General features: G+C 37.3%; 1 protein-coding gene across 1 annotated transcript in view; it reads right to left on the bottom strand.

Moving 5' to 3' along the window:
• The window catches only part of ABCA12 (ATP binding cassette subfamily A member 12), a 172,669-nt gene that overhangs the window by 81,298 nt on the left and 79,140 nt on the right, over positions 1-12,231 (bottom strand). Inside the window, exons 9-11 of the mRNA XM_053656453.1 lie at positions 10,395-10,470; positions 6,947-7,065; positions 5,631-5,737 (exon numbers count right to left, since the gene is read on the bottom strand). Coding sequence (XP_053512428.1) covers positions 5,631-5,737; positions 6,947-7,065; positions 10,395-10,470 — 302 coding nt within the window. The remainder of the gene's footprint in view (positions 1-5,630; positions 5,738-6,946; positions 7,066-10,394; positions 10,471-12,231) is intronic.

Below are 12,231 nucleotides of genomic sequence, written 5' to 3'. Positions count from 1 at the left end.
CACAGCAAACACTATTGGCCTGTTTTCAACTCTATTTAATATTCTAATTAATTCCCAGCTTTGAGCTATCGAAAATGGCCTCAACATGAATTAAAATTCTACTGACTAGTCTTAGTGCTGAGAGAAATTTCTATCATGTGGTAGATTCAGCCATTTACCAGCTGGAACTACATGTTTGCCACTCTGTTCCTTCGATTTTTCCAGATAGTAGGTATGATTAAACTTCTAATGAACAGAGCCAAGCCTTCTTGTCACATCCTCCAGTGACTTCTATTTTAGTGATTTCTTAAATAAAAGGATAAATACTGGTAGCCCAATATGTTTGATTTAATTGAGACTTCGAGGATACAGTAAATTTGAATGACTTTTACTCCTCAGTAGAGACCCAGCTATATTTTTTTATTGCAAGTTTGGCATACTTGTATGAGAAACCAGTAAAAGTCCACACAGCATGATCTTGGCTTGGTAAGATAAAATAGAAGTGAAATGCTAATCTTGCCATGCCATCAAGGTAGATTTGGTTCTCTGAAACAACAATTTAATTCAGGGTCAATATTGTGGAATACACTGAGAGGTACATCTAGCAAGGAGCTTCATGGCATCCATTTAGTATTTATCAGTGTGTGCTACTGTCTTCTAAAACTTGTTCATATATGTATGAGAATTTTAATGCTGTATGGGTCATTAGTAATCAACATAAATTCAGAAAATTATAATTCTCTCTTTAAACATATAGGTCAAGTCCAGACTGAAGGTTTGTCAGAGCCTCAGGTAGAGCCCCTCTCTCCTTTATCACCAACCTGGTCCACATAGTTAGTAAAGACTTAGGCCTCACTGGAACAATGACTATAACTAATTCCATTTCCAGCTGCAACTGCATTCCCCAGTACATATGGTTCCCACACGCATCTGAATCAGAGTTGCAAGTGACATGATAATGTACACCGAAGAATATTGTTAAGCATAAAAATTATAAAACAGCAACACTCCTGGCCCCTTGGGGGAAAGGGCACTATTTAAAAATGTAAAAGTGTTAACAATAAAAATATTGTGTTATGTATATTTCTGCCCAACATGGGGAATATCTACTTCATTTGTAGTTCTCTGATCTACAGTTCAGTTCCCTGATTTGTATTACCCTTCCACCAAAGTGACTGGAAAGAAAAAGGAATAAAATAGACAATGGAGTACAGAGAGGACACAAAAGTTCTAGATTAGAATGTTATAGCTAGAACAGAGGGGTGGGAACAAAGGAAAAGTCACCAACGCATAGCAGGCATTTGACATTTTGGAAGGTCTAAACCTTCTTAGAAATACCACGAATAAAGTTTTTGAATGGCTGGCCTTGACTGTCACAATCAGAGTCCTAACTACCAGGGAGGGCAAACAGGGGAATAAAAACATCTCTTATTATAAAACTCTAGGATAGTTTGTCCTCATTCTTTCAATAATATGTACTGGATATTTTCCATGCATTGCACTCTGTGTCAGGGGCTGAGGATATAACAGTAAAGGGACAAACTTAGCAACATTCCTCATGGAGCTTGTAGTCTTGGAATGAATGGGTTGTCAATAGCAAATAGCAGCCATGCTTTTATAAATGACAATGCATTTCCTATCCAAGGGACAAAATTGTAATTTGTTTCCATGTCAGTGGCCTCTAGAATTTTTTTCTTAATATAACCCTTCAGGGGAATAGTATATTAAAAATGTAGATACTGTTCTATATTATTCTTAGCTCCATTCCCATTCCATTAGAGTAAATGATTGAGATTGTTTTCTTTCCATTTCCATAGCATATATTGTACACTACTCAGTTTCTTTGCAAGTTGAAAAAATACAATTGAGGTAACACAATTACATGGCCAAGGCTGGACTTAAACTCTCAGTTGTTCATGAATTCAGAAGTCAAGTCTTAAGCTCCCACTATGTGCTTTAGAGATGCAGGTGCATAATTTAATCAGAGTTTATACTCTAGTAAGGGAAATAGACCTTATATATTCAGAAAATTATAGTGCTAAGTAATAAGTTCCAAACACCAGAAATCTCCCTGTCATCCAAATCTCTTCTTTACACCTCACACCCCACTGCTGGACACCATTTCCTGTCAACTCAACCTTGTACAGCACACTTGAAAGTGTCTCTCTTTTCTAATTCTCTGCCACTGACAGTGCACACTCTCCATTTTTGCTTAGGTTACTTCAAATATCACCTATTTGGCTTTCTTCCAACCTATCCCCCACAATTCTCCCAGAGAGATCTCTTTTTAAATGCTATTATCACCCTAAAATTCACAACTTTTTCAGGATCAGGTTCAAACTCCTTGACTACACACAAAGAGGCCTTTGGGATCTGGGCCCAGGTTCTGCGCATCCCCCTTTCCTTCCTCTCCCACAGGCACCTTCTGCTTGGCCTGGACACGTGATGCCAGGTAGCCTGTATCTGTCCTTCAGGCTCACATTGCTGTCATCACACAAATGTAGGTCCCTATGTCTGGCATGCAGGACTGTAACCTAATTCTACACAGTCCTGCAAGACTCAGAGTAAGCATTACCTCCTCCATGACATTTTTCCCCTCCACATCCATCCCTTGCAATCTGACTTCGACATCCCTCCTCCCTACACAGAATCCTGTCCTTCCACATACCACAGTACTTATCTCACCGGGTTATAATTACTGGTCTGCCTTTCCAAGTTCTCCAATTGATGATAAGAATTTTGAAGAAATAGATTAGTATTATGGGAGTATAAATGATAGACTGAATGAAAGAATGGATAAATGTTATATACACACAAAGTCATTATCCTGGCCAAGAAACAAGAAGAAGGGTGATACTCTAATATCACTGGGATGACAATTGTGTCCTTGAAGGATGAGTAGATATTTTTCAGATAAATGCATAACTTCCTTCTCATTTGCACAAATTAAGGTAGTGCTAAATGGAGTACATTAAAAATGTTAATTTGGACTTCCTCCAAGATGGAGACGTAGGTGGAAACACTGTGCCTTCTCCCACAACCAAGTTTAAAAACAACAAAGTTTTAGCAACAAAAACACAGCCAAACCACAGAAAATTAAACTATATGAAAGTCTGACAACAACGAACCCTTCAGCCAAACCGGTAAGAGGGGCAGAGCCAGCAGCAGAGCAGGGTCAGGCAGGAAGGATCCTGCCTGGGTGCGTGACCCAGGCACGCCGGCAGCCCTGGGCGGATCCCAAGTGTGGAACAGCAATGGGTGGACCCACTGAGGGCGCAAGGCGGCAGACCCACTGAGGGCTGACTATGGTCACACATTCGCATGCAGATAAACTGGTGAAGGAGCGAGCAGTGAGATGGACCACGCAGGCCCAGTGGCAGGAAGCAGCACAGGGGACCACCATTGTCCCTCTTTGACCCCGCCTCCACATGCAGCATCACAAACCAGCGACCTGGGTGGTCCCGCCCTGGTGAACACCTAAGGCTCCACTTCTCATACATAACAGGCAGGAACAGATCAAAACATGGCTCAAGAAGAACTCAAAGCCCCAGAGCTCTAACCCCAAAGCCTCATAACTCTAAGTGACCAAGAAATAGCCAAACTTTCAGATGCACAGTTCAAAACACTGGTGATCAGGATGCTCACAGAACTGGTTGATTTTAGTCACAAATTAGAGGAACATATGGAAGCTGAACTAATTGAAATGAAGGGAAATGCACAGGAAACCAATAGTAATGGAAAGGAAACTGGGACTCAAATCAAAGAGTGGACCAGAAGGAAGAAAAAAAATGACCAAACAGAAAAGGATGAAGAAACAAGAATTAAAAAAAATGAGGAGAGGCTTAGGAACCTTCAGGACATCTTTAAACGTAGCAACATCCAAATTATCGGGGTACTAGAAGGGGAAGAGGAACAGCCACAAGTGGAAAACTTATTTCAACAAATAATTAAGAAGTATTTCACCAATCTGGCAAAGGCAATACACTTTATTTTAAAATAAACTTTAAAATAGACTTCATTTTTTAGCACATATATTTTCTTTCTGGAAATCCAGGAAGCTCAAAGAATCCCAGAGAAGTTGGACCCAAGAAGAAACACACCAAGCCACATCATAATTACATTAGCCAAGATTAAAATGAAGGAGAGAATCCTAGAAGCAGCAAGAGATAAGGGGACAGTCACCTACAAAGGAGTTCCCATCAGACTGCCAGCTGATTTCTCAAAAGAGACCTTACAGGCAAGGAGGGGCTGAAAAGAAGTATTCCAAGTCATGAAATCTAAAGACCTACATCCAAGATTGATCTATCCAGCAAAGCTTTCATTTAGAATGGAAGGGCATATAAAGTGCTTCTCAGATAAGATCAAATTCAAGGAGTTCATTATCACCAAGCACTTATTATATGAAATGTTAAAGGGACTTACCTAAGAAAAGAAGATAAAAAAGATGAGCATTGAAAGGACAGCAAACTCACAGTTATTAAGAACCACACCTAAAACAAAAGCAAACTAAGAGGACAGCTAGATCAGGAGTAGAACCATAGAAATGAAGATCACATGGAGGGTTAGCAACAGAGGAGTGGGAGAAGCAGAAGTGAGGAGAAGGTACAGACAATAAATAGCATAGACAATAGGTAGAAAATAGACAGGGAGAGGGCAAGAATAGTAGGGGAAATATAGAATCTAAAGAACTTGAGACATGCACATGATCATAAACTAAAGGGGGGAATGGTGGGGGAGGGGTGTGCAGGGTGGAGGGGAATGAAGGGGGGAATAGAACAACTGTAATGGCATAATCAATAAAATATATTTTTAAAAATGACAAAAATATTAATTTGTGTAGAAGACTTAGGACCACCATGTAGGTAATTTAACTAGCACATATATTTGTAATATTCATGGACATGTGATTTGGATACCTGCTTAAAGTGGACCCCACAGCGAGTCATCTCGCATGCCCTGAATAAACAAGATCTAATTTTACTTTATCCCTGGCTACATAAATCAGATTAAAGTGCTATTCTAACCAGGAAAACTGCTTTCAAAATTTAATAGGGTTATTTAAGAAATGAAGTGAATTTCATGATAAACTGCATACTATATGCATGAGCTAAACAAAGAATAATATGCAAATAAACATGAACCTATCCAGACTTCAGAGTTTTCATTTTTTCTTGCTTTTCCCCCTTTCTTCAATATCATAAAATTTAATACAAAGTATTAGTTTCTTCTTATAGGGACAATAATAAAAATAAAGTGAGTCAACTTCTGAGATTTGTTTTCAGCACACTGTAGAGTCTAAAACACCAGCTTTGGAAGTAAAATGTTATAGTTTAAAAAACTAAAGACAACTCTAATTAGAAATAATATTATGAATCCTTTTTCAAGTCATGCAGCTTCATGAGATGACTATATTTTCAGTCATTCTTTTATGTATATGCACACTGTAACTCAGCTCTTATGGGTCGTTTCATGCAGACACATCCACCAATTAAAAACAAAATATCTTAACACCTGCACACTCCTCTTACCAATTCCCAGCATGAATCTAGAGTCCAAATAAGACCAATATTTATGAAGACAGAGATTTAAAACTTAAACTAAAATCCATCTTGCTGAAGTGTTGACATTTATGTTTTTCTTTTAGGGCTTACTTTTGATTTCAGGACTTCAGGAAATGAAGTAAAGTAATCCTCATTGGAACCATTTTGAAGAATATATTTTTTAAATTGAATGGTAGACTGCAAGAGTCTTAAATTTTCTGTAAAAAAAGGGAAGAAAAGTTACCTTATGTGAATCGCAAGGTCATTTAGGAAACCAATTTGAAAGATACCTTTATCCTAATTTATTGCTTTTTCTACAATAATAACTTAGTCAGTCTAAACATAAAACAAGTGAAAATTTAACTTTTACTTGAACCATAGAGACTACAAGGTTCATTATTTTAAAAATGTTCAGATATGCTACTTTGAGACAAAAATATTTCTGGGAAAGTTGCTAAACAATTTTGGCTCTCAGTGGATTGAATATGTTTTTATTTATGACTTTTGGATCTACTATTAAGTTTAAGTGTCGGGGGGGGAGGAAGAGGTTGTATAATCACTGTCACACAAATACACCCTTACAACCTTAATTAATTCATGCCCGCTAAGCGAAGACCATGTTCATTATTTGTACTGCTATTTGCTTGCCACTGAGTTTCAAAAAACAGTTTTGGTGTAGGAAAAGGGAATACTTATCTCCTATGAAATGTGAGAACATAGATATTTTCTCTTTAAAAGAAAAGAAACATTTGATTAAGTGCAATTTTTTATGGTTGCCCACGTAAGAAGAAAACTGCAAGTGTGTAACAGTAGGAGGTACAAATAGTCTGCCACAAAGATCCCGTGGTGTATGCAAATTACATCTGCTTTTGGAAGTCTGCAGTCCCATTCTTCATTACTTTTTGACAACTAAAATTACTAAGAGCACAGAAAATGTATGAAGAGTTGGATGAACCCCTCATGACTCTGGGCCTTTGGAAAGTTTGTCCAGGGGGCAGGTTGTAGTAGCAATAGCAAGAGAAGTGATATTATAATAATATGATTATATGTTTCTTTGATATATCAAATTACCAAACTGAAACCAATGCATATGGAAATTTTTATTTTATTTTAATTTTTTAAATATTTTATTTATTTATTTATTTTTAGAGAGAGGGGAAGGGAAGGAGAAAGAGAGGGAGAGAAACATCAGTGTGTGGTTGCCTATCACGTGGGCCCCACTGGGGACCTGGCCCACAACCCAGGTATGTGTCCTAATTGGGAATCAAACGAGCGACTTTTTTGGTTCTCAGACCTCACTCAATCCACTGAGCTGTGCCAGTCAAGGTAGAAACTAAGATTTTAAAATTTTCTTTCCTTTTAAGCAAATGTCTTAAAAGTCTTACTACTTTAGAAGAGAATTAGAAGAATATTAAGGGAAGTATTACCTTGTGACCCCCTGGCCAAGTGGTCAGTGACATTTCTCACACATGCCAAGTAAGGAATATAAGGACTGTTGGCTGATATATTTAACAGGGCATCTTCAAAATTTTCCAGTATTAGGAGCCTATAGAATTAGAAAAGAATATGTCAATCAAGTCACATAAAAATAAAGCAAAGCCACTTTGTTGAGATCATCTGAGTCCCTGGTTTTTAGGCATAGGTTGACTTGAGCACCAAAACACTGGGAAGCAGGATGTCTCCCCTCACCCAGGCCAAGTGCACGGTGACAGCCTGACCCTGGGTTCTCTGAGCGCTTGCCTTTTTCGTGAGCATTAGCAGTGTATTTAATTATTTTAATATCCAATCATAACTAGTACTAAGATAATTTTTAGGCCAATGTATGTGGAATAAAAAAATCACTGGGCTAATAAAATATACAACTCTGAGTTAAATTGAAATTTCATGTCAATAATAAATAATTTTTTGACATAAGTACATCCTGTGAGTCTCCCACGCCTTTTTCTTTTCCCCGTAAGCCTGGCAACCGCACACTGGGTCTCACCTTCTTCTCTGGTCTAATGAGGGGCTGGATGATCTGCTAGATTCTTTATACCTATAACATTCTCTAAATATATTTAAATTCATTTCACTGTGATAAAAGAGAAACAGTGGCATCCATTTGAACAGTATAAGGTTTTTATTAATTCTGAAAAATCAATAAATTTTGTTACCAAATTAACCACTTTATGGTTTCTTTCTGACTGTCATCCGAGGACATAGCCTAAGATTTTCCAGGCAGATGTATGTAAGTGAATAAATGTGTGTGTTATGTGTGCCTTTTACTTCACTGGGAGGCTGTTTCTCTATTTATTTTGTAGCTTCTCCCCTTAATGTCTACTGTTGAATTTTATTTTGGTAGATGGAAGACAAAGGTCAATGACTGATTTGGAAACTATCTAATTTGAATCAAACTGTACAATACACAAATTAGCTAGTTTTGTCAGATGTGTTTAACTCTGATTTTCAAATAGTAAGGGGAGAGATTTACCCTGGTATAAGTAGTAAATGTGAAGGAAAATGTTTGCATTAACATGAAAAAAGTCTCAGGGTGTTAAGATGTGGGTTAACAACACAGGATCCTTCAGGAACTTCAGAGAGAAATCTGTGTCAAGAAAAGTCTCTAACTTGGCAGTCAGAGCACAGCTAATTTGTATGATGGCTGACCCTTATTTAAATATAGTCACTAGCCTACACAGTAAAAAGAAAATAGCAATCACCCCCAAGCCCTCTTGCTTTTGCTTATGCATTTTTGACCAGAGATTCTCTCCCCAATATTGTCTTTCTTTTGTGTTTGTCTTCCTTTCTGCTAGTTATTATAGTGTAGAGCCATTTCCATTCTGATGTAGTGCTCAAGAGCAAAATATTAGCCTAACCTCCTAAATCAGCGGTGTCAAACTCATTTTCACCAGGGGTCACAGCAGCCTCATGGTGGTCTTCAAAGGGCTGAATGTAATTTAGGACTGTATACATGTAACTACTCCTTAACTAGGGGCAAGGAGCTCAGCTCCGCTGCCGCCAGGTAGAAACAAGGTTCGGCAGGATAAAACAAGGTGGAGGGCTGGATTCAGGCCGCAGGCCTTTGTTTGCCACCTGTGTTCTAAATGGAATGGCACAAGAGGTTCTCACAATAACATTTCAAGCTTAAAATGAAAGAATGTTGGGCTAGAAGTGACCTTGAAATATCATCTCAGCCATTCTCTTAGTTTAATAATATTTGATTGAGGAGATCTTTGAGATAGGATTTACTATACCCCCCAAAATTAAGATTCCATATCCATGTGCCACTGTCTTGGTATAAATATCCAATTACTCCTTCAAACCATTTAATTTATGTCCCCTGTATATGTGATCCCGTCTATTCACCATGAACACTTGCATTAAGAAGGAGCTTGCAGATGTGTGCATGCATGAGTGTCCATACCCACACATATGCAAAACAATAAAAACTATAACCTTAGAACAAAAATAATGAGGAAGGAGAGAAGTAAGAAAAAAATATTTTTGAGCAGCTTTTTTTAAGAAAATTCTGGACTGCAATTTTCTAATTTTATGCCAAGTATGCCACTCTGCAATTATTTTAAAGAGGGAATAGAAAGGAAGTCCAAAGAGAAGAAATCCCTTCTTTGTATCAATCTCCACAAGAACTATCGTAAAGTATTGAATTCTTCCTAATAAATTGTCAGCTAGCTGTCAGCAGCTAACTGTGTTTGCTGTGAAATTTGCAGGTTTGGGATGTCGGCGTTATCGATGCTGTGGCTGCCTCAGGGCTCTGATGGAGACACTGGCTTCGGCAATAATCACCAGTTATCGCAACTCAAGGCTTTTTATTTATTTACTTACTTACTTACTTTCGATAGCTATGAAAGACTATTTGGAGCATGGCATCCTGGCTAGGGGGAAATTTCCCAAGGCTGCCCTATTGTTCTGTCAAGGGCATGTGATCCAGCCCCCTTCGAGGACAAGAGAGGTGGAACAAAAATAGGAGGTAGTTGTTTATGGAAGGATTTTGCCTAGAATTACCCAGAGTGGGACAACTTCTTGCTAAATAATAGAAAGATTATAAACAACTGTGTAAATTTGATTTTAGAAAAAGAAATTCATGGTTAGACGTAAGTCCTACTATTTGTTATTATTTATACAAATTTCCATTAGCATAGAAATGTATCCTTTGGGACTAAAGTGAAAATTTTCGATAGTATAATTTATCAGGTCTAAACAATTTTTTACAAAACAGGCCATCTCTAAATCTGCCTTGATATAGTAATTTACTTCAATCAGCTTCTAGAGGCAACTGCTTGTATTGCCTACAATAACTGCTCCAGCTGTTACAGCGAACTACTTGTATTAATGGCCCTTAGAAGCCAAGGTTGCTGCTGTCATATCCACTGTCTATTTCTGGGATGACATATTTATATGCCCCAATAATACTCTAACATTAAATTACCTATAAACAGTTTGCTACCCAAATACTACTGAAGTAAACAAATTTTTACATTACCTTGAATGGCCATCAGAAATACTGTGCTTTTTAAAAACTAAAATAAATAGCAATGTGAAAAATTGAAGGCTTCTACCTTTTTCATGATGAAAAACCTTAAAAGAGTTGGAAATTGGAACTCCAGCTAGATTTTCCTCATAGACATAAGGTAACCAACCAATCCAGATAGGACAAATTGAATCTAATTATGCAATCTTAGAACTGAAAAAGAGATCCTTCAAAGGTTCAACTTTACTACACCAACTATACCCTTTTCTTTGGTCAGTCAATAATTGACTTTACTTTTCCATAGTCTTACACACAAAAGTATTTACGTCTATGAATTATTTTGATTGCTGCAACCAAGTTACCTTCCAATTTAGAACAAACCAACAAAACAACAAAGGAAGACTCACTGTGCTGCCAGGCTGCTTGGAGAAAGTGACTGTGCATCTTCTTCGCTCCACGAGTGTGTTGTATTATCAGAGCCGCCTAAAGTAACAACATTTATCCAAGTAAAAATTTATCATGTTGGCTTAAGGTAGTTGTTTTTCTTAGCAAAAATCGCTTCAGGGAAAAATGCAGAAAATCTGCAGAATTTTTCTCCAAAGGACTTTGCAAGTGATGTCTATGCTCTTTTTGTTGAAAACATTTAGGATATTTATAGAAAATAGGTGGTTACTAATCAAAATAATCACAATGGTCTAGCACATGCATTTCTAACAAAGTCTTTCTTTGGGCATGAAACTGTTACATTCCTTTATCCTAAGACCTAGGTGATTCCTAAGTATTTATACATAGGTGATCCTTAAGTATGAACATGCAGATTGACTACCATGTGGCTTGTTAATCAAATGAAGCCAATTCTGTCATGGATCACAGGCTTTTCTTTGCCTTTGGTTGTCTAGAACACTGGAACATCTGCCGTCACTGATCTATATTTTTCATCTTTCAAAAGGCAGCCACTAATTTCAACTGAATGCAGCTGTGAATGCAAATTGGCTCATTTTAATAGGAATGTTTTGAGTGGTTTCAAATAATAGGAAGTTTTGGAGTGTGGAAGGTAATCACTAAGTTCGGTTTAAGGGAAACCTTATGTGAAGATCTAATTTAACATTAAGAATTGCCCTTAGAAGTCAAATAGGTTGCTGACTCAGCTTGCCGCATAACGTTGTATCAGTAAAGAGTAACTGTGCAATAACATTCACATGAAAAATTGAAAATGAAAATATTTGAAATGGTCACTGAATAAATAAAAACATTATAAATCCAATGCTTTCATTCAGCCCCTTTAGGAAAACGGTATCACTTATCTGTCTTCTCTTCTGACACTATTTACCCCCTATAAATAATACAGTACATTTCAGCGCTGTCATTTTTAATACTGGCCTAGTCATTTTCAATGGGAAGTTTTATTACCAGCATTAATAGTTTTCCCATTCTCTCTAGTTAGTGTGTCCTGATGCCTTCCAAAAAGTTCCTAGTGCAAAACTGTGGAATGATCCATACTTTACCAGTGCTGGTCACATAATCCATTTAAATTAGCATGTGTGTAAAAGAGTATCACAGAACTAAAGACCCTCTTATTTTTCTTTGTATCAGTCATGTGTGAGTATCGTTTGCACCATCCCTAGTAAGTAGCAGAGTGGCCCTTTCAGTTTTCCTGTTCAGCAAAGCAGAGTTTTCTCGTGTGCAGCTCAGGGTGCAGCTAAATATTACTACTCTGATAGCAATGCATCAGTGAATTAAAGGACTGTGAATGAAAACACACACAATAAATAAACTTAATAATAATAATGGTAACACTGATTATTTATTGGCATCCATAGACAGAATAATCAAGGGTAGGACTCTGTTCAGATTTATGCTTTTGCAATATAAAAGTATATAAAACCATGTTTCTAAGACCAAGTGTTTTTCACTTTGAACTCCAAGGTGTTACAGAACAAGTTCAGTGTCATTCATATAATACATTGCATAGAGTTTCTCTCCCTCGCTGAGCTACTAAAATGAGTAACAATTAGAAATTAACTTCGTACATATCCATGATAGACTTGACCTTGATGTTAAAAGGCAATTTTCCTTCTGGTCGCTTTTTCTTCTGGAGTATAAAGTATCTTGGAGAAAAATACTGCACTAAATCGGCTTTAATATAAAGGGGAAATGTTATACACTTTTAAAAAGTGAGAATTTACTTTTCTGTTTATAGAATTAGGCATCTTTAAGAACAGTGCCCATAGACACAGGAAAAAA

Source organism: Artibeus jamaicensis, unplaced genomic scaffold (genome assembly GCF_021234435.1).
Source record: "Artibeus jamaicensis isolate MK-2021 breed Jamaican fruit bat unplaced genomic scaffold, CSHL_Jam_final contig_1015, whole genome shotgun sequence".
Classification (NCBI taxonomy): domain Eukaryota; kingdom Metazoa; phylum Chordata; class Mammalia; order Chiroptera; family Phyllostomidae; genus Artibeus; species Artibeus jamaicensis.
The sequence above is the reverse complement of the archived record's forward strand: the minus strand, read 5'-3'. Positions and strand labels throughout refer to the sequence as shown.